This window comes from Geotrypetes seraphini, chromosome 19 (assembly GCF_902459505.1).
Source record: "Geotrypetes seraphini chromosome 19, aGeoSer1.1, whole genome shotgun sequence".
Classification (NCBI taxonomy): domain Eukaryota; kingdom Metazoa; phylum Chordata; class Amphibia; order Gymnophiona; family Dermophiidae; genus Geotrypetes; species Geotrypetes seraphini.
The window spans coordinates 30,364,311-30,388,117 of NC_047102.1; the positions used below are offsets into that span (position 1 = coordinate 30,364,311).

The 23,807-nt window shown below is 39.8% G+C and overlaps 1 protein-coding gene across 1 annotated transcript in view; it reads left to right on the top strand.

Annotated features, from left to right (window-relative positions):
* PDE3B (phosphodiesterase 3B) overlaps window positions 1-23,807 on the top strand; it is a 170,965-nt gene that overhangs the window by 142,422 nt on the left and 4,736 nt on the right. The window contains exons 9-15 of the mRNA XM_033928190.1: window positions 1,189-1,334; window positions 8,425-8,562; window positions 9,654-9,765; window positions 10,966-11,079; window positions 13,167-13,366; window positions 17,852-18,055; window positions 23,229-23,390. Coding sequence (XP_033784081.1) covers window positions 1,189-1,334; window positions 8,425-8,562; window positions 9,654-9,765; window positions 10,966-11,079; window positions 13,167-13,366; window positions 17,852-18,055; window positions 23,229-23,390 — 1,076 coding nt within the window. The remainder of the gene's footprint in view (window positions 1-1,188; window positions 1,335-8,424; window positions 8,563-9,653; window positions 9,766-10,965; window positions 11,080-13,166; window positions 13,367-17,851; window positions 18,056-23,228; window positions 23,391-23,807) is intronic.

Sequence of the window (23,807 nt, forward strand, 5' to 3'; positions counted from 1 at the left end):
CCGCGGCAGAGAGAAGGCAGCTCGGAAGACCCGATGGCAGCTTGCAAAGATCGCTAACATTAGCGATCTTATGCAGGCTGATGAAATGAGGTAAATTGATGCCGGGAGGACAGGGGGGAAGCCGGACAGAAGCGCTGACACTCCCCACTTGCCCTCTAAAGCAAGAGAGGCAGCGGCTGGCCAGCAAGAGGCAGCGCTGCTGATCCTGCTTTAGAGGGGGAGGGGGGAGGGTCAGTGCCAAATCGGGAGGCCGATTTTTTGTTGTTGTTTTTGAATCGATTCAAACCGATTCACCTGAAATGAACCGATTCGAATCGGGCAGCACTACTATATACAGCCACTGTATATTCATTGCCAGCACTGTCTAAACCAGGGGTGTCCAACCTGCGGCCCCATGAAGTATTTTGTGCGGCTTCGGTTGAGGGCGATGCAGTGTTTTCCTATGCTGCCCCCGGATGTTTACCGTCTTGCCGATTCCCTCCTCTGTCTTGCTGCAGCATTTGCGCGTTTGTGCGGCCCCAGAAAATTTTTTTCAGCCAATGCACCCCAGGGAAGCCAAAAGGTTGGACACCTCTGGTCTAAACCATTTATCCAGGTAATAACAGTCATTATCTGAGTAAATTTGCTTTGAGTATTGGCATGATTTGTTTTTACTGTTCAGCCATTTTTGTTTATTTTGACTTCCATCTCTGTCGTTGTGGGCCTGTTTTGGGCTATGGCTTCATAAATTTCCATTTGTAACTGCCTAAGGGGTTTCTCATTTTAATTCTCATCCCATCCTTTTCCATCTGTTTGGATCATTACAACAGCATCTCTCAGTATTGGATATGTTCAGAGCATTATATGCTTGAATCTGGAGTCTGGCCACTAGGTGTTGATAAGTGTGTGAGGACAGAGACCTGTCCACTTTTCCTATTCCCATGGAGCATGAATACTCCTTATGAAGTATCTCCTGCTCTAGGTAGCCAAAGGAACAAATTGGCCAAAATAATATTTTAAATTTTCATTTTAAATGTTACATTTGTTATGCTGTATTTTTTTGCTGATATCTTGTTATGTGCATGATAAATGGGTTGGCCATTGAAAGGCTTGTCCGAATTGATATTAAATACTTGGCTAATGCAATCTGAAAGACAATCAAGGTTTAAGTTCATAACATATTGTAACCTATATTTTTGTTTATAAAAGGGGAAGATGGAAGCATTTGTGTTTTGAAACAATCAGGCTGCCTAGCAGAGAAACAGCTAAGCAAAAGAACAGAAAGCAACAGAGACAAGTTAACAGAAAATAATGACCATCATGCAGATTGGGCAGAAAATAAGCAAGACATTGGGGTGAGAGCATTGACTTGAACATCATCTACTTGAGTCCTTTTTGTCTATGTATTTTCTTGTGTGTATATATAGATATATATATATATACACACAGAACTGACCAAGGTCAAGAGAGACACCTAGGCTGATTAGCTTATTATCCACTGCCCTACTGCCTGCACAGTATTTAAAGTCATATATATATATATATGACTTTAAATACTGTGCAGGCAGTAGGGCAGTGGATAATAAGCTAATCAGCCTAGGTGTCTCTCTTGACCTTGGTCAGTTCTGTGTCATCCACAGATCCACCTTTTCTCAACTACCCTTTCATCCAGCATCTCTCCCTCCTTCCCTACCACCCCAGGGTCCACCATCTCTCCCTTTCTTTTCCCAACTACCCTCCTATCCAGTATCTCTATCCCCCCCCTCCACACCATCCCTTGTGTCCAACTTCTCTCCATTTCTGTTCCTTCCCTCCCTAAATCCTATTGCCCATCATCTCTCTCCCTCTCCTCTATTTCTTCCCCCCAAAGTCCGGCATATGCACATCTCTTTGAACCCCCCTTCTCTCCCTCCATGTACTTCTACACCAGAGCCCATTCCCCTGAAGGCCTGCCTGCCCCCCCTGAAGGCCTGCATCCAAGGCCTGCCTGTCCCTCCTGAAGTCCTGCAACCCCCCCAGAGAGACACCTAGGCTGATTAGCTTATTATGCTTATTATTAGCTTATTATCCACTGCCCTACTGCCTGCACAGTATTTAAAGTCATATATATATATATGACTTTAAATACTGTGCAGGCAGTAGGGCAGTGAATAATAAGCTAATCAGCCTAGGTGTCTCTCTTGACCTTGGTCAGTTCTGTAAATATACTTCAAAGAAAAGAAAGCATGATTCCTTGCTTTATACTTCTATTTTTGTTGAAAAGTGGAGTCTTAAATTTTTGAAGAACTTTCAAGAATAGAAACCAAAAGGAGTGAGGGGAATTTTAAAAAAGAGGAATCAGTTTGAGGAATTTATTTATTTATTTATTTATTCCAATTCTTTTTTCATTTTTAAAAACTTACAATAAGTGTAACAGCATGTATAGCGTTTGAAACTCAAATACAACACTTAATATTTTGTTAAAATCCATATCAGAATTTATCCCCCCTTCCCCCTAATCCATAACATTCTTTAAATTCAAGAAAACATAATAATCCCCATTCCCATATATCTTACTTTAATAATCAGACCAAAATACCCTTCCTCCCTCCCCCCCCCCACCTTGGACATGCATATTTAAGGGAAAAAATAATATTCAATCATTTCAATATTTTGTTAATGGCTTCCAAGTTGGCAAATACCAGATGACTGGAGGATAGCAAATGTCATTCCAATTTTCAAAAAAGGATCAAGAGGTGAACCAGGAAACTACAGACCTGTGAGCCTCACATCGGTTCGTGGGAAAATAATTGAAGCACTAATTAAAGACAACATTGTACAACACTTGGAAGAGCACAACCTAATAAGGGCTAGTCAACACGGCTTCAAGAAAGGGAAGTCATGTTTGACAAATCTACTTCAATTCTTTGAGAAGGTGAACAAACAAATTGATAGTGGTAATCCAGTGGACATAATTTACTTGGACTTCCAGAAAGCATTTGACAAGGTCTCTCATGCAAGGCTTATGAGAAAACTATTAAACCATGGAATAGGAAGTGAAGTCCACAGATGGATCGGTAAATGGCTAGAGAACAGAATGCAGAGGGTGAGCATAAATGGGAAATTCTCGGAATGGGAGAGAGTAACTAGCGGCGTACCCCAGGACTCGGTTCTCGGGCCTATCTTGTTCAACATTTTCATAAATGACCTAGAAGAGGAAACAACATGCGATATAATAAAGTTTGCAAATGATACAAAACTATGTCAGGCGGTTGGCTCTCTAAGTGACTGCGAGGATCTTCAGAAGGATCTGAACCAGCTGGAAATGTGGGCGACAAAGTGGCAGATGAATTTTAACATAGACAAATGCCTTCGGCTCAATGCGCAGCGGCGGCAAAGAAAGCAAACAGGATGTTAGGCATGATTAAGAAGGGGATCACGAGTAGATCGAAGGAGGTCATAATGCCACTTTATAGAGCAATGGTCAGACCGCATTTGGAATACTGTGTCCAACACTGGTTTCCATACCTTAAGAAGGATATAACTCTGCTGGAGAGGGTGCAGAGGCGAGCCACGAAACTAGTCAAAGGTATGGAAAATTTGTACTACAAAGAACGCCTCCGAAAGCTGGGGCTGTTCACCCTCGAGAAGAGAAGGCTGCGAGGGGATTTGATTGAGACTTTTAAAATATTAAAAGGATTTGATAAAATAATAATAATAATAATAACTTTATTTTTCTATACCGCCATAGTCAGGTGACTTCTAGGCGGTTCACACTGTAAGAAGGCTGGACATTCAGCGAATAACAAGGTCACAATACAATACAATAAGGAAGCAGCATTACTAACATTTTTGGATGTGAAACGGACAAGAGGTCATAGCCTGAAACTGAGTGGTAGCAGGTTCAAGACAAATGTTGGGAAGTTCTGTTTCGCACAGCGAGTGGTGGGGGCTTGGAATGCTCTTCTGGAGGAGGTGGTGGCGGAGACTTCTGTTCTGGGTTTCAAGCGTAAGTTGGATGCATACCTTCTTGCAAATCATATTGAGGGATACGGGAAATTCGGGTCTCCAAAAAGGAGTACCTAAATGGGCCACCGCGTGTGCGGATCACCGGACTAGATGGACCTCGGTCTGATCCGGTGAGGGCGTTTCTTATGTTCAAATCTCCTGAAATTTTCTAAAATTCCCCTGCTGTATGGCTATTGTCCTTTCCATTTTATAAATGTGACATAAAGAGTTCCACCAGAAACTGTAATTAAGTCTCTTCCAGTTTTTCCAATTACTCATAATCTGTTGTATGGCATGATATTTGGCTCTTAGCCCTCTTAGCCCTCATTGACATGCCAAACAGCACAGTATCATACGATAATGCCACTGTATTTCCCAACATACAATTTATTTGACCCCATATTGATTTCCAAAAAGCAAGAATCAATGGACAATAGAATAACAAATGATCTAATGTCCCAGCTTCGAGATGAGTGTCGTTAGGAATTTATATTATATTCAAGAATGTTTAATCCAACAAAAAATACACTAAATCACTGCATAAATAACAACAACAAAAAAGATTAAATGATAAAAATATATGGTCATAAAAGACCTTACATGGCTTTATTTTAGCTAATCATCTGCATTTAGGCCCTAACTTTATCATCTGGGCACCCATTTGAATATCAGCTGGCAACCAAGTCAGACCTTCAAGTTCTGTCCATGGGTTCTCAGTTGCAGGACAACTGATGATCTCTGTTGGCTAAAACCGAAATACACATTAAAAATATGTAGAGTCAAAATACCTTAAATAAATGCCAAAAAAATTTTTTTAATAGCCATGCCGTATTCTAGTCCATTACATTTTGATTCTGTTTTTAGGGAGGATTGTTTGTCTTTCTGTATATTTGGACATTATATATTTCATATAATTTTAATAGACTACTGGCACAGGTGATTAGCCAGAATATCTGCATTTTGTGTCTTATGACTATATATGTGACCTGATGAGAGAAAAGGTACCAAAAGTAGGATTACAAAAAAACAGAGATAAAGGCTATACATTTTTAGAGGGCCACTTTTTATTTTTGAAAGTTGTGCATATTATAGAGTCAGTAGAATACAATTTTTTCTCAACTTTGATGTTTTCATATTCTACTTCAGTCTAAAACCTGCAGGTACCTAAAGTGGAGTATGTGATTTTTGGAGTCGATTACTTTTTATTGATGAACGTAAATATGTAATTAGTTTAGACCCAAGGCTGAAATTTTTGTAGGATTATGCAGTTGCTATCATTTTGTCCTGTGGTACAAATAAGTCACCCCCCACTCTTGGTCCCTTTTTTTCTCAGCGGCTGACACACATGCACACGCTGGGCTGGCAGCTCTGTTAGTCCAGTGACAACCCGAACGTAACATTAGAGGGACAGCAGAGGTCGGTGTGAGCAGCCAGTTGCAGATGCTGCTCGCCACTGGGGAAGATTTAAAAAGGTACGGGGGAGGGGAGAGGCAGAGAAGAGGAGAGATGTTAGGGTTACGTCTTCTAAAGGTGACCAAGGTTAGTCTGACAAGGATCTGGAATCGGTGCTGAAAAATCGGTGGTATACCTGTATGCATGTGTGTATGTATATATAATCCTATTTTATTTTTATACTGAAAAGCTGTTACTTTTCAAAAACTAAGAAAAAACTTGGTTCTTTACCAAGAAATACCACTCCTTAAGAGGTGGAACTATTGAAATTGTATGGAAAATTAAAAAAGAAAAAAAGAAATTCAGTACTATATTAATTAGGATTCATATACTATAAGAGATTTTTAGCACAAAGTGTGGAGGGCAGCACATATTTTTATCATTTATTTTTGATATTTATGCAGCTTTTTAAGGAGTCCTTTTAATAAGCTGCGGTAAGCACCAGCACGTGCTTATGGCTGCTTAAAAGAGCTTACCACAGGAAGTTCTGCAGAAAGTCTGAGATTAATGCACACAAAAAGTACTAAAAATATTTTCATTTTTGAGGCAGTGGGAGGGGACACATAATTAGCATGTGATCAACACGTAAGCCCTCAGAGCCTGATTCTATAAATGGTGCCTAGGAAAATGGCACCTACCATAGAAACATAAAAAGATGATGGCAGAAAAGGGCCATAGCCCATCAAGTCTGCCCACTCTACTGACCCACCCCCCTAAGCCTACTCTCCTAGAGATCACACACCCAATTCCTTAACTCGACCTTCGTAGGGATCCCACATAGGCATCCCATTTATTCTTAAAATCTGGCACGCTGTTGGCCTCGATCACCTGTACTGGAAGCTCGTTCCAATGATCAACCACTCTTTCGGTGAAGAAATACTTCCTGGTGTCGCCATGAAATTTCCCGCCCTTGAGTTTGAGCGGATGCCCTCTTGTGGCCGAGAGCCTTTGAGAAAGAAAATATCATCTTCCACCTCGACACGTCCGGTGATGTATTTAAATGTCTCAATCATGTCTCCCCTCTCCCTGCGTTCTTCGAGAGTGTAGAGCTGCAGTTTGTTCAGTCTTGCTTCGTACGAGAGACCCTTGAGCCCCGAGACCATCCTGGTGGCCATCCATTGAACCAACTCGACTCTTAGCACATCTTTATGGAAATGTGGCCTCCAGAATTGCACACAGTATTCCAGATGAGGTCTAACCATGGTTCTGTACAATGGAATACTGTGTACATTCAAAGTTAGGCGCTGTTTGTGAAATTCTGCCTAGTGGCACCTAGATCGGATTAGGATCTGCATCTAAACTTAGTCACTGGTATATTAGGTCAGGGTTTTCTTGGCCTAAAATACTGGTACTTAATCCACGCACAAACTCCGCCCCTAACCATGTCTGTTTTCTAGGTAGGCGCCTCGGTGTAGACGCCCACAATTAAGTTGTAGGCACCTACTGAGTTAGGCACCTATAAGCTAATTCTCATATTTTTCGTTCCATGACGCACCTGACCATAAGACACACCCTAGATTTAGAGGAGGAAAACAAGAAAAAAAACATTTTGAACCAAATTCTCCCTGCCAAGCTCTGCACCCTGTACCCCCCTCTGGTGGTCTAGTGGTAGGCCGAGACAGGGCACAGAGCAGGCAGGTGTAGTGGCCTAGTGACAGGCAGGCAGGCAAGCCCCATACCCCCCACGTATCCCCCCAGTACCTTAAATCATCCTCCATACCCCCACATGGCCCCAGTACCTTAAATCATCCCCCCATAAAACCACGTGCCCCCCCCTCAGTACCTTAAATCATCCCCCATATACCCCCCAGTACTTTTTTAAATCACCCCCCCCCTCGTACCTTTAATCATACCCCCTCGGTACCTTTTTAAAATCCTCCTTCCTTAGATGGCTTTCATTTTTCCCAGCCAGCGGCACACAGGCCAGAAGCGCAGAGATCATGAGCAAGCCCTCTGCGCTTCTGCCTGGACCCACACCGATCTCCGAATGGCTGCAGTCAGTTCTCACGAGTCCTGCAAGAGCTGACTGCAGCCATTCGGAGATCAGCGCAGGCCCAGGCGGGAGCATGGAGGGCTTGCTTCTAATATCTGTGCTTCTGGCCTGTGGCACTGCTAGCCAGAAAATACGCTGGACCACCAGGTATGACAGCAGCAAGCGGGCGGGTGGGTTTTAAAGATGCAGTGATGGCTTTTTTTTTTTTTTTTTTTTTAATATGTGGCGGTGAGGGGGGGGTTAACAAATTTGTATCTTCGCTTCATAAGGCGCATTTACATTTCCACCGCTCTACCCGGAAGAGACCACCAGGGCATTTAAAGGTAGGCCTTGAGAGTCGAACCTTTAGGTGGTGAGAGGGCAGGGAGTGGTTAGCTCAACAGGATGTTCTTTTTCTTCTTTAGGGGACTCAGGTGGCAGTGCAGGAGGACCTGTTCTCTTTGCTGGGGGGATGTTTCAAGTTTCAAGTTTTTATTAGGATTTTATATACCGCCTATCAAGGTTATCTAAGCGGTTTTTACAATCAGGATGGCAGTTTAGAAAGGAACTGCTGTATGGTGTAGGGGAGGCACTGTTCTCAGTTTTCAGCTAAAACCAAGCGACAAATTTTAGCTGATGATTAAGTTTTGGTCAAAACTGAGAACCCTAGTATTGGTCACCCTCTACCCCTTAAATATCTAATTACAATTTATTTTGTCTTTTTTCCTTAGCCATTCCTACTATTATGTATCTAATTCATTTGAGGCTACCCTTTTGGACTGATGCAATGAAAGGTTAATATCTTTTATGTGGCAAAAAGTATTAGTAGCTAAAACTTAAATACATTTGGACAAAAGGAGACCTTGAAATGTAACCAAATGTGGAAGAAGTAAGAGCAAAGCATAAGAAAAATTATATTTTGAAAATCTAGATGGTATTATTGATTTAGGGGGTCTGTCGTTTTATTGTACTGGATTGGCATGCCTCATTTGTAAGTTACAAAATTACATTTAAACTATCCCATTGTCACACAGGTAGAAGATGATTCTACATTGGAACTCATGTTAATAGAAGAACACGATTCATTAATGACAAAATTGGACAATTGGAATTTTCCAATCTTTGATCTCATGGAAAAAACAGGTGGCAAGTGTGGGAGGATCCTTAGCCAGGTTTGTTTACGCTTGCTAAGCACCAGGAAGACCATTTAAATCTTTTAATCTAAATTTATTGTTTATAGACTTTCAGAAATTCTCCAGAAACATTACTTGAAGGAAGGGAAATACCAGAATCAAAAGAAACCCCAAAATAAACTTTTGTATAGTCAATATGCATCTCCTAATTTGTGTCCCAGGAGGGTCCACTAGAAAAATAATAGAGATATAATATAATACACAAAGAATTTTATTGAAGTAAGTCATAATTTACAGTTAATAAAAAAATATTCTGACACACACTATGCTGCAGGTTAAAACGAATCATGATTGCATAATCTGCCTTAGTTTTGAAAGTTTTAGAGAACTAGTAATTTATGAAAAGAAAGGGTCTCATTTTGAGTTTACAGTAGAGAGTCATGTAAAGCTAAGGCAACTTGATGTCCTTAGCATTCCAGAAGTCTAGTAATCTTATCAATCCTGGAGAGAACTGGGATTTTTTCTAATTACTGGCCATAATACTTTTTAAGGTATCAACATGGGTGTTAAGCCATAAATAATGCCCATGGTATTTTGAAACCATGTAAATCACTTCTTCCTAAGTTTATGTAAAAAAGTAATCATTCTAATTATCTATGACTGTAAAGTAAAATTCAGTTTTCTTATTTTTTATACTAATGTAGAGTCCAGTTTGCCTGTGATAAGTTTTATCCTAGTTTGTTGGTTTGTTTGTTTTTTTTTATAAAAAGCTTTGGTTTTGTATTCTTTGTGAAATGGCATTTCACTGCTAAATATAAATAAATTATTAGTTATTAAAAAGCAATAATGATAATGGAGTTGAAAGGCTTCTTCAGTGGAGAAGATGTTTCTGTACTTTGGTTTCAAAGTGGTACTAAACAAAGTTTCTGATTTGGTGGAAAGCGTTCCAGTAATTTGTAATGGATCTCAGAGTTGATTTTAAGGGAACATAAGCTAAATTTAATAATTTATATACACTTTCAAAAAATGTTTTAAACTATACTGCAAAGCATAAATGTCCAGACTTGTTAAACAGTGACTCAGGTTTTCTTCCAGTCTTTAAATGGAAAATGCTTTCCAAATGTCTTTAGGTCACATATACCCTGTTTCAAGATGCTGGTTTAATGGAAATCTTCAAAATTCCATCTCGAGAATTCATGAATTACTTTCGAGCACTAGAAAATGGCTACCGAGACATTCCGTGTAAGTATAATACCAACCATGCAATCATCTCTTTTATTTTAAAGTGTGTTTTATGTTCGATGTTTATGTTCGATATTTATGTTCGATGTTTAACTTAAGGTATGGATGGCTGTAAGATTTTCTAGCTGCCAGATGAGCACACACGAGGTCTATTAAAAAAGTTCCAGGACAGTTTGAATTGCGCGCCAACGGGAAGTTCTTTTGAGATGCACTAGGCGGCATTGAGTAGCTTGAAACTGTGAGTTCTGTGAGTTCCCGTAGTCTCTTGAGACTACGACGGGAACTCCCCGCAGCCATTTGCTATGAGTGATCTGCAGGGGCAGGAGCGTAGGAAGATCGCTCCTGCCCCAAAAGCCCTCTAGACCACCAGGTAAGGTCTAGAGGGCTTATAACACCTCTTAGCATCTCTACATTGCATCACAGTACCACAAAATTTTCTACTATAAGGTCTTTCGTTCCTTTTGCCAGACAAACTTGGTGACCTTTGATATGTGTAGAGGAAGATCCTATTATTCAAGTGCCCTGGCCTATTTCCTTTAAGGGTTTTAAGATTAGACCAGGGATCTCAAAGTCCCTCCTTGAGGGCCGCAATCCAGTCAGGTTTTCAGGATTTCCCCAATGAATATGCATTGAAAGCAGTGCATGCACATAGATCTCATGCATATTCATTGGGGAAATCCTGAAAACCCGACTGGATTCCGGCCCTCAAGGAGGGACTTTGAGACCCCTGCATTAGACACAGTGTTTCAAATTTAACACTATATTGTACTGGTATCCAGTGAGGGTTTTTTTTTTGTTTTTTTGTTTTTTTTCAGGAATGAGGTGATATAATCACATTGCTTTCAGCCTTCTATCAATTGTGTTGCAACATTCTGAATAGAGAATGACACGGGGACACATTTTTCCCCGTCTCCACAGGAACTCATTTTCCCATCCCGTTCTTTTTCTATCCCTGCCCCATTCCTGCAAGCTCTGTCCTCAAGCCTCAAGCACTTTAAAATCATACATGTTCGAGGCTTGTGTGGTTAATGGAGGTGATTAGGATCATATCAATGGGTTAAAAAAACAAAGGGAATTTAGAGACAGAGGGAGGGAAGACATCTCAAACTAAGAGCACATCAGAGAAGCACAAATGGACAAGTAATATTTTTGTGCCAGCCTTTTTAAAACTTTATGTAGTAATATGCATTTTGATTTTAGATCACAATCGTACACATGCCACAGATGTCCTTCATGCGGTTTGGTATCTGACAACACGGCCTATTCCTGGATTTCAACAAGTCCACAGTGATAATGTGATTGGAAGTGATACAGGTATGAATGTGTACCTTTTCCTTAAAGAGCCCTAACGCAGAAAGTAATGCTGTAATAAATCATGGCAAAATAGTACCAGCTATTAGCTGGGGTTATTTTATTGCCCAGGATCATCAGGCAATAAAGCCATCAAGCAGGCCCCCTCACCCCCACTGGCTCCACCCCCCTCCCCCCAAAAGGCTTCACCCTCCCCAAAGACCACAGACACAACCTCCTCGAAAGTACCTACCATTCAGATTATTGATGGTCCAGGGGGTCTATGAGCAAGAGCGATGCCCAGTCATCTATCACAGTCTGGTAATGTCTTATAAGCGACACCTCTAGTGTTAGTCCTGTGTGACTACCGCTAGGGTTCATGTTCCTTATAAGGGAAGCATGACTCTTAGTGGTTGTCATGCCATTTTGATGACAGCACCCGACCGGGCATAGCTTCTGCTTGAAGACCACCCTGAACCACTGTTTAGTTTTTAGGAGGTATGAGCTTTTTTGGGGGGTTAATCTTGCCAGTCTGGGTGCATCAGTCCACAGTTTTGCAGCCTTTTGTTCCCAGGCCACTGGAATAAGGCTGCTTGTGAAATGGCTTGTGAGCAGTGTTCTTGTGCCACTTGTTTTCCGGATCTCTTCCGGACCTTTCCCTATCATCAGGGGGACCAAACCCCTGCCCTTAACCTGTTTTGGAGAGATTGGATTTTTCTACAACGGAATTGGATACTGAAATGGAGATACAAGATCAAGGCATTTCAGGTACTTCTCAGTCTTCTGAGACTTTATTAGCGGGGACTGCAAAGGTTCTGACACCAGTTTCTTTTTCGTATCATTCCTTAAATGAACATTCCTCTACCGATCGATAAATTTCCTTAAGCAAATTAGATGAGACTTTACAGGAAAAATCTATCACATTTTAGTAAATTTTCAGAGGAAGCTGAGAGTAAATTCACTGATCAGGATACAAGATTAAATAGGTTGGAGAAGAATTATGGGAAAGTTAAATCTCAAATTTAATCTCGCCAGATAATTTGATGATTCACTTTCATTTAGAGGCACTTCAGAATGCTTCAAGATCTAATAATTTGAGACTACTAAATGTTCCTGTTACTCACTTTCTATCTTCAAGGGAATTCTTTAAAATGTATGTAAAGGAAGTGTTATGGTTGTTAATTGAGGATAAAGATATTGTGAATGTTTATTATATTCTATGAGGTAAAAAAGAAGGTGTTGAAGAAGGTGAGGTAGATAATATAAATACTCCAGATAGTCTTGATTTGACAACATTCGTAGAAAATTCTCAAGACGTGAAAACAAAAAGATCAACATTATTAGTCTCGATGTCCTCAGTGGACCATAAGATGATGATTCTGAAGACATTTTCCCCCCAAAAGTCTGTGCCTTTTTATTGTCAAACTGTTTTAATATTCCCTGATGTTTCCAGGCAAACTCAAATTCAATGCAAAGCTTTCCTCCTCCCGAGGCCTCGTGTCTTGGCAACAGGAGGCACTTTCTTTCTAAAATTTCTCTAAGTGATATATTTTAGTGAAATATACTGCTACTAAACAGTTTTGTAAGTTAAATTCATGTTTCTTTTTTAATGTGAGAATTCTTAAAACCCTGTTTCTGGGATTAGTAAATTGTTATGTGGCAGCCTAGATATTTATCCATAGGTCCTGAGGTGCTTCCCTAAACAGAGAAAATCTGAAGCCATTTTGAATATGAAATCTACTTTTTACTTTATTTTAATAAAATATTTTCAGTCTACCTAAAATTAGTTTAGAACTTCATATAGCACAGATATGTCCATGCTGTCTATAATTGTAATCTGAATCAGTGTCTCATATTGTTTTTAGGACATAAGGTATAGATTTTTCTTGTTTAAGAACATAAAGAAAATCACAAGGTCCATCAAACACAGCATCTTGTCTCTGAATCCTAAATGCATAGGACTTAAAATGTACTCCGTATTTGCAGTGTTATAGTATTTTAACTGTGACCCTAGAGCAATGAGAATGTTTTGTTGATGGCTGAATGCTTGAATATTAGCTATCAAATATTTACTTCTGTTTATGCTTTTAACACTTGTTCATTTGTTCTAGATTCAGATAGTGGAATCTCTCCGGGTCAAGTTGCCTATATTTGTTCTAAGAGCTGCACTATTACTGATGACACTTATGGTTGCTTGTCGTCAAACATCCCTGCATTAGAATTGATGGCTTTATATGTAGCTGCGGCTATGCATGATTATGACCACCCAGGACGTACAAATGCATTTCTAGTGGCAACAAATGCACCTCAGGTAGGTACTGCTATTACCTAGAATCTGAACGCAGGAATGGGATTTCCTAACAATTAAACTGTGTTCTTAGGTTTACAAAGAAAATAATGTTGTACTGTTCCTGTTAATAAGTTTTGTTTTTTGTTTAATTCCTTATTCATTTTAAAACTTACAACAAGTACACAAATCACATCCTAGAAAACTTTTACAAATCACTTGAAAAACTTTCTCTTATCATCATAAATATATAAAATTTAATCCCTTCCCTCCCACCCCTCCACAATTAACTTAAATGAACATAACATATAATTGTTATAATCTTAATTATGCAATACAATTTCATACCCACCCTCTACCCCTAAGTAAAAATATATTATCAATGAAAAATGATGTCTACTCATTACAGTAATTTGCCAATGGCCCCCAAATCTTTATAAAATTATTATAATTCCCTTTCTGCAAAGCAATTACTCTTTCCATCTTATATATGTGACATAAAGAATTCCACCAGAATGAATAACTAAGATTAGTATAATTTTTCCAGTTATTGGTAATATGCTGCATGGCGACTCCTGTCATTATCAATAAAAGTTTATTACTTGAAGAAATTTGACTTTTTGTTCTCATTGACATGCCAAATAGAATAGTATCATAAGACAGTGCTACATGGGTTTTCTAATAGACAATTTATTTGAGACCAAATTGATTTCCAAAAGATCATAATGCAGGGACAATAAATGTTAATAAGTTATTTAAAAAATACTAAGAAATCTACTAGGATTTTGTTGTATATAGTATTCAGTACAAATTTTATTTTTGCAGGTGACAGAGACAGTGTTTGTAAAGGTTGCTGCTCCCACCATAACTGCTCCTAGTTAATTAGATATTAAATTGTTTTGCGATAAAACAACTACAAACAATACAAAACACAGCCCTAAGACTCATCTGTTCGCTGAAAAAATACGACCACATCACAGAGGCATACCACGACTCACACTGGCTCCCAATACAAGCCAGAGTATGCTTCAAATTCCACTGCCTACTATTTAAAGCTATAAATGGAGACAGCCCAACCTACTGGAATTAGCCCAGTCGACTAATTCAATCTACATCAACCAGGCACAGGAGAACCCACACAATATTCACACACCCGCCAACCAAAAACGCCAAACGAAAAAAATGTATGACAACCTACTGGCCACCAGAGCAGCGAAACCGGACAGACAACTCACCAATCTGCTGACTTCGACCACAGACTACAAAACCTTCAAAAAAGAAACAAAATCCCTACTCTTCAAAAAATACATAAAGCTAATATAACATAACCAGACATGCCCCAAACTCCTTCTACAATACTATCTACTTCTTAGCAAATTAAAAAATCTTTAAACTATTCCTTAAGAACTTCTTATTACCTTAACAATATGTACTTCTTAATGTAATAACAATTCTTATGTAATCCGCCTTGAACCGCAAGGTAAAGGCAGAATAGAAATCACAAATGTAATGTATAGCTGAGATTCAGCCATGAGAACTCCTGACATTTTACCCACTTTTGTTTTCTTTATCTAGATTTAAATGGACAGTGTTGGGTAGCTTAGTTTATTTCTAGTCTGCCTTTATCCATAGCAGATTACAAAGTAAATATACACAATAAAAACAGTTAAAATACATACCAAATAATGTTAAATAACAAAAATCTGCTGACCTATAAGACCTAACATCTTGCCAGATGGCATATTTCATTTATAGAGCATATCTCATTTTTTTACAATTGTTTGCACTATTGCAGTGTAATATGAATAGGGCTTCTATTCTTAGATGTTCATAAATTGTAAATTTAGGTTTCCATTTTTCAGCTAATTAGGAGGTCCGTGAGGGTACAAAAATTTGGTATTTACGCTTGGAGCCCTTTTTTTGGTGGAATCAAATAGGAGTGTTTCTGTCATATAGGAGTCATCAGACCCTGAGCCAAGGGTGCAAGATAAGCCAGGGAAGAGATGAGAGACTTCTGGAGGGAAGTAGTGGTGTCCTGGTGTTTATCCATAAACACCTATTTTACCCCCAACCCCTTCCTTTTACGAAGCTGCATTAGGCTTTTTTATCGCCAATTGCGGTGGTATTAGCTCTGACACATTGAAGGGGTCTGCTGTCGGCAGCGCCTGACCTTGCCTGTCCGGTGACTGGTGTCATGGCGGTCTTCATTGGCGTGGTTCCTGGTCCTGCTTCTTAGGTGGCGGTTGGCTGACCTGGTTCTGCAGACTGAACTTACTATCGAGCCGCCTCAGAGACTTTTTTGTATCTCTTAAAGTAGTTTTATTTTAATTTTTTATCTTCTTTCATTATTTCTGTTTTCTATTTGTTTGATTTTTAATCTTAGAAATGTATTACATATTTTTATTTTAATCAGGTACTTTAGCCAAATTGTGAGCCTTCAGGACAAATAGGGTAGTTTTTTTTTCAAGTACATAATTTCATTTTAGTTTGATACATTGTAAACCGCTTAAGTCAATAAAATGAAGGAGTGGTAGATCAAATCTTAAATAAACATAAACATAGGAATTCTATGAGCATTGGAGCTAATACCTCCATGGCCGGCGATAAAAAAAAACCTATAATTCAGCTTCATAAAACGGGGGATGGGAGTTAAATTTTTTGCATCAGTGTGTTTTGGTTGAAACTTAAAATCAAAAGCCCTTATTATGTTTTGTTTATTTTTATTTCCTATATTATAAACTACTCAGGGTTCCTTTTATAAAGCCTCACTAGCGATTTCTGTGCGGCAAATGCAGTGAAGTTTGTTAAATTCCTATGGCTTTCATTGCATTTACTTCACAGGAATTGCTAGCATGGCTTTGTAAAAGGAGCCCTTAAAATTATAAATGGGTGGTATATCGATATTTAAAAAATAAAATGATAAAGCAAAGGAGTCCCATTAATCATTCTTATTGGATCATGTGATGGAGCTGATTTGCTGTATTTTTTTTTTCTCTAATAAAAATTCCTACCAAAAATTGACCTCCAATCTAGTTCTTTGTTTTGGGGTAAAAGGAGAAGAAAGAGGAAATACTGGCCTGACATCCTGATAGCACTTCAGGAGTCCTGTTTCTTCCTTACTGTGCTGGGCATAGTACACAGTATAAGTGTGTTTGAAATCTGACCGCAGTCCACAGACCCACCAGCTCAGTGGGTAACATCACATCCAGTCCTTTGAGGTAGTACTTATTCCGAAATTTGAGACTGCTGCTGCTGCTTGGGGACATCACCCGTGCTTTTGTTGCAGCCTGGTAAAAACTATCTTCACATGAAGTGAATACAAGAATCCAATTCAGCAATGAGTACTCCATCTTGGAAGCAAATAGTATTAAGTAGCCCTCTCAAAGCTAGATTGCCTACTCAAAGCAAGGCTGCCCAAGTCCGGTCCTCGAGATCTACTGGCAGGCCAGGTTTTTAGGATATCCACAATGAATATGCATGAGAGAGATTTGCCTGCACTGCTTTCTTGGTATGCAGATTTCTCTCTCTCATGCATATTCATTGTGGATATCCTGAAAACCTGGCCTGCCAGTAGATCTCGAGGACCGGACTTGGGCAGCCCTGGCCTACAGCTATCTAGATTGTGCCAGTTTCCTTAGAGAAGAGGTCTCCAACCCTTTTCATGTAAGACCGCGGTGTGAATACATGAAAGCTCCGGGGGCTACCAAAAGATTTCAAGCATACACATTCTACTAATTTTGTAAAGTGCTTTGACCTGCTTGTTCTGATCACAACGTCTCAAGGCTATATTTTTAAAAAAACTCTTTATTCTGGATTATCAACAGTAGCAAATTCCATAAATGAGGTTCCCGAGTAACTCAAAGTGAAATATGAAAAATTGATTCTACAACACAAACTCGCTTAACTGTAGCAAGTATCATTAATGAGTTATCTGTGTCTGCATATTGTTTACCAGCATAGTGGAGCGTGGTTAATAATTTGTCTAGCACATTTGAAATAGAGTTAAGAGACTGCTTGCAATTAGTCTGGGTTTTTTTTTAGTTTTGACTTTAAAATGCTCATAGTTGAAATAATATGTTCACACAGATAAGTGGAGCCAAAAAATGAAGAAACTTTTCCTGTATATACATATAATTATGAATCCTGACCTTTGACCTGTCTTACGGCCTTACATATTTATGCATGTATGACACAAGTCTAGTGTGAGCTCAATGCAGTGAAGCTTCATGCTGTTGAAAATTAAAGTACTCGGAAAAGTCTTGAATTTCAGGCATACATTTCTGCTGTAATAAGATATTTTGGGATTATTTTGAAAAAAATGTTGGAGGTCATGTTTTTTTTTCTGGACACTGTGTACATAAAAGTTCAAAACAGGTTTGAAATGTACAGTACTCATATATTGGTTGAACAGTAAAAAAAAGAAAATATTTTACAGAGATTGTGTGTGTTGAGGTATCATGTTTGAATCCAAACACTGTAAGGTTCTCTTGTGTTTATTTTTCTTTACAGGCTGTCCTTTATAATGACCGATCAGTCCTGGAAAATCATCATGCGGCTTCTGCATGGAACCTCTTCCTATCCCAGCCACAATATAACTTTCTCAGTCATTTGGATCATGTTGAGTTCAAGCGGTTTAGGTTTTTAGTCATTGAAGCCATCCTTGCTACAGATCTCAAGAAGCATTTTGATTTCCTTGCTGAGTTTAATGCCAAGGTTTGTTTTATCTAGTTAATAACTCTTTCTGTCTTTTTTTTTTTTTTGTTAACATTAACCTGGAAGTTTTGTCCAGCTTTTTTAGCCTTCCAGACTGAAACCTAGTGCTATGAACCTTCATTTACAATTACTAGACATTTTTCTGTCTGTTACATCCTCACTCTACAGTCATCATTGTGCACCAGGATTCCATCAACCACTATGTGTCACGCATGTGCAGTGACTGTGTCTTTCCTATCCCCCCCCCCCCCCTGCGAACACTTCTCCTGCAGCATCCTCAGCCCCGGACAGCTTGAGGAATGAAAGATCTAAGCTAGGAATTGAATCCAGGTCCTTTGCATTGCAGTACACAACACTTACCTCTGAGCTACTAGGCCAGTACTGATACCTTTTCCCATAAATGAAATTGAATTACCAGTACTCACAATCATTTTAGCCTCTAATATGTTATATTTAATTAATTTGATTATCTCAACATTCAGTAAGTCCAATGTTCTGTCTCCAGAGGTGAACAAGCCCAGGTCACAAGTACCTGGCAAAATAAGAACATAAGCACTGCCATACTGGGACAGACTGAAGGTCCATCAAGCCCCGTCTCCTGTTTCCAACAGTGGCCAACCCAGGTCCCAAGAACCTAGCTAGATCCCAAGTAGTAAAACAGATTGTTTTATGCCTATCCTAGGAATAAGCAGTGGATTTCCCCCAAGCCATCTCAATAATGGCCTACGGACTTCTCTTTTAGGAAATTATCCAAACCTTTTTTAAACCCCGCTAAGCTAACTGATTTCACCACATTCTTTGGAATCGAAGTCAAGAGTTTTATTACATGTTGTGTGAACAAATATTTTCTCCAGTTTGTTTTAAATCTTAGTAGCTTCTTCGCATGCCTCTTAGTCCTAGTATTTTTGGAAAGAGTGAACAAGTGATTTGCATCCAATAAGGGTACAGGGGATGGAACTTGTACACCGCTTTTTCTATGTGGTTTACACAATCAGTGATTTATGTATTTATTTTGTACCTGGGGCAATGAAGTGTTAAGTGACTTTCCCAGAGTCACAAGGAGCTGCAATGGGAGTCGAGTTCATAAGTTCATGATCTGAGGCAACTGCTCTAACCACTCCTAATAGATCACTGTTCACCACTCAAAACAGTGACATTCTTTATAAAATTGTTTCTTATTGTTAGAGGTGGGGATATTATCTTGAGTTCTTGTACAGAAGACAGGCCTCTTTAAATTGAAAGGAAACTCTGAAACAAGGGGGATAGGATGAAGATGAAAGGGGATAGACACAGAAATAATCTAAGGAAGTATTTCTTTATCCCAGGACAAGCAGGCAGCATATTCTTGAATGATGGGTGACGGCACCGACGGAGCCCCGGTAGGGACAATTTTAGAGTGATTGCACTCTAAGAACTTGGAAAGTTCTAGTAGGCCGCACTGCGCACGCGCGAGTGCCTTCCCGCCCGACAGAGGCGCGCGGTCCCCAGTTTCTTAGTTTCCGCGGAGCTAAGAAGACGCACGTTTCAACGGCTGTTGAAAACTTTTTTCTATTTTCGCCTTCCCGCTCGCGTAAACTCGTTGGGAAATATTTTTTCCCTCATTTTCTTTTATTTTCTTTGTTAAAAAAAAAACAACTTAATTCGTTTTTCTTTCATTTTTTCGGTTTCGCCCCAGCGGGGTCTGTTGCCACCATCGAGGCCTCTGCCTTCGATTTGGCTGAAGCCGTTTTTACATTCATGCCCCCTCAACCTGGGTTTAAGAAGTGCCAGCGGTGCGCTCGACCAATTTCACTCACAGACCCACACAACTGGTGTCTACAGTGTCTTGGTCCTGACCATCAAGCGTCTACTTGCACCCGCTGTGCCACTCTTAAAAAGAGAACTTTAAAAAAATCGACAAATCCAACAGCGATTATTGTTTGGTACCGAGATGTCGGATTCGGCGGCACCGGTCCCCACTTCGACCCCGACGCAGTCGGCACCTGCCTCGTCGACACCACGCGACACCGCGCCGGCGTCGCACCCTTCTGGTAAGCCGGCTAAGAAGCCTTCCCCGCTGGAGCGCCCTCCGGTCTCAGTGGCAGCGAGCCCAATCCTGCCGACCTCGAGGCGCCCGCGGAAGCGCTCCGCTCTGATTGAGGTAAGCCCCTCGACATTGGGTTCCTCTTCGGAGTGTAGAGCGGCACCCAAGGTACCGCAGAAGAAAAAAGCGGTACCGGTGCCTTCACTGGACGAGCGCATTGCCGCCGTCCTGCAAGTACAGCTTAAAGAACAATTACAACAGCTGTTACCTGCCCTTCTGACACCGAGCCTTCCAGTCCCGGTCTGGCCTGAGCCTCCGGTACCGACAGTGGAGCAGCCTCCTTTGTCGGCATCCACCTTGTCGGTACCGATACATGCCACTTCCTCGGTATCTATGCCAATCTTAGCGCCGGAACCGAGATCCTTACACCAGGCTGTTCAAACATCGGCGCCGACACAGCCTATAACATCTCCCGGTACCGTTTCACAGAGGTCTGGGAAGTCGATGCATAAAACTCGACACCTAGAACCCTCCACACCGGAATCCCGGGACCGCAGTTTTCAAGTGCGGGACCCTGATCTGTGGGGCGATTCGGAGGACCCTCTTCTCTCAGAGGGAGAGTGTTCATCAGGAGAAGAGGATCCTTCTGTTTTGGATCCATCCTCTAAACCTGATGCAACTTCTTTTACCTCTTTTCTCAAAGAGATGTGTGAATCTCTCTCTATTCCCTTGGAGGCTGAATCCAAAAAATCCAAGGCATTTCTTGATGCTCTGGATTTTGACCAGCCTCCAAGGGAATTTCTCAAACTGCCTCTCCATGACATATTAAGAGAGACATTTTACAAAAATCTAGAGACACCCTTGACCATCCCAGGGGCTCCCTGCAAACTGGACTCCTTATATAAGGTCATACCTATTCCAGGCTTTGACAAGCCGCAATTCCCCCATGAGTCCTTACTGGTGGAATCTACTTTAAAGAAATCCACGGGGTCTAGTGTATACGCTTCTGTCCCTCCTGGCAGAGAAGGTAAGGCCATGGATAAGTTTGGCAAGAGGTTATACCAAAATGCGATGCTAGCAAATAGATCAGGGAACTATGCTTTCCATTTTTCTTTTTACCTTAAGCATCTCATTCAAACTTTGTCATCTTTTGAGAAATATCTCCCTGACCGTAAAAAATCTGCCTTTCGCCAAACTTCTTCATCGCTCTTACAACTGCGCAAGTTCATGGTCAGATCAATCTATGACACCTTTGAGCTGACCTCTAGGGCCACGGCTATGTCGGTAGCTATGCGGCGACTGGCCTGGCTCAGATTTCAGAACTCGATGTCAATCATCAAGATCGACTGGCCAATGCACCTTGTTTGGGGGATGAGCTGTTTGGAGAATCCATGGACTCCACTACTCAGAAACTCTCAGCTCATGAGACTCCCTAGATCACCAGCCTTAAATCCTTTTGATTACTTCAAAAAAATATTTATTTACATATATATTTTTAAAATCTTTATTAAATTTTCAAGGCTAATACAATGTGCATAAAATTATACATACATTAATAATCAGAATCAGCACCTACAATCCATCAGTAACAATACAAAATGAATTACCCCCCCTCCCTTCCATTACATTCAATCAAGGAATAAACAAAGGAGCTCACTGGGACGGGACCGGGACCAAGGTCACAGGGACAAATTTTTTCCCCATTTCATTCTCGAGTAGAGGATACATGGCCTCACCTCTGAGTTGGTGGAAATGAGGACGGTTGAATTTTTCAAAAGGCATATTTTCACTAGGTTTGTTTCCAATCGTGTTTTGTATATCGAATTTTTTAAAAAACCTATGACACATGCACAATGGAACTCTACGAGAGAGGAAGGGAGCTTATTAGTTGGTAGATGGGTAGAGTGGATAAGCCATATGTTTGCTTTTATTTGCCATCATTTTCTCTGTTTGTCTGCTCTTAACTGCTTTGCATCCCCTGCTGGGGGTTATTAGTGCCATTCAAAGAACAAATTTTTTTTCCTGGAATTTTGTATAAAAAAATTGGAAAGTACTGTTTGTCATCAAGCTGTTCAATTCATTTTATTTATTATTCAATTTTTTTAGCCTGCCTTCCAAAAGGAACTTTGGCTTTCTATCCTGAAGACTTAAGAAGTGCAGATTCTTATATTTCTTTCTGGAAAAAGTAGAAGACGCATCTATTTAGGAAGTTTTTATGATCTTTTTGTCTATTTTGTCTTATTTCATTTTTTATTATCCACTTTAAACCCTTTATTGGGAGTTGATGGAATACAAGAGTTCTATTTCATTATATTACATAAAACTCAGAACTCTCCTGATAATATCCTTATCTAGATAATCGCTATGTCCGTGTCACAATAAGAGGAAAATTGTTACTTATCTTCAGAACATCAGCGACAATGACTTATTTGTCCATAATGTGTGAATTCATCCACTGCTCTACAATGTGAAAGGATCCTCTCTTCATGATCGCTTTTTCTGTTCCTGAATAGTGTGATTGCTCCCGAGGAAGGAGGCTGAGCCCTCCGAAACAGAGCTTTGTAGAGCAGTGGATGAATTCACACGTTATGGACAAATAAGTCATCGTCACTGATGTTTCACACTTAATTACCCTTTTGGGTAAAATAAACTTACCAACTCTTGGAGCAGGAAGTTCCTGCATATGAGTTGTGACCTTACACTCACATATTTGATCTATGGTTTATTGTTTGTTAGAGAATAGATAGTGTGGCTACCATATATCTCTGAGTTTGGCTTATTGTGAAAGAATCACTTTTTTGCACTTTAAGTTAGTCCATCTCTGCTTATACTCTGTGCAATGTATTAAGATGTTTTAATGTGTATTATGTTGACATTGTAAGTATAAGTAGCACATAGCATACTATCCTATAATGTGTACTATTTGAATATTTTTACTACTGTAATTTTCTATTGCCTGGGTCTGGCTTATTCTTGTTCTATACTACTTGGGGAGAATTTCTTCAAAAAGGTGGTAAATAAATCCATGCAAATATGAACAACTTTGAACTCTTAGTTGAGGTAAAAGATATTACATGGTGCATGATTATGTTGAAGTATTCAACTCATAAGCCTTAAGAATGTAGCATATAACATTTCAACTCTTAACAGGTTAGTGGTGTAAATGGTCATGGCATTGACTGGAGCAATGAGAATGATCGTCTTCTGGTTTGCCAAGTGTGCATTAAGCTAGCAGATATCAATGGTCCAGCAAAATGTCGAGATTTGCACTTGAAATGGACAGAAGGTATTGTTAATGAATTTTATGAACAGGTATGTACATCCTGGAGGACATAATTTAGCTTTTTTTTTTTTTTTCTTTTATGTTAGGGTTCCAAGATCTCTCCAGTCTTCTTTATTTCAAACATTTTCATCAACTTTAGAGCCTATGAAAGGAACAGCCAGCACTGGCTAGCAGTCTAAGCAAATCAGTACATATTACCCTTTATATTCTGGTTATTCATATCATGAGCAAAAGTAATCCATGTCATCATGGATTGTATAGAAACTGTAAATTTAATTGGCTGATTGAAGAACCCTTCTGCAAAACTCAAATTTTTGCTGGAGAGCTAAATATAATTCCATCCTCAAACTCTCTTCCTAAGTCTTGGCTCAAATGAGATGTTAGCCCAAAGTTACATATTATTCAAAGCAGCTATAAATGCTGATGGGCAGATTTTCAGAGATATA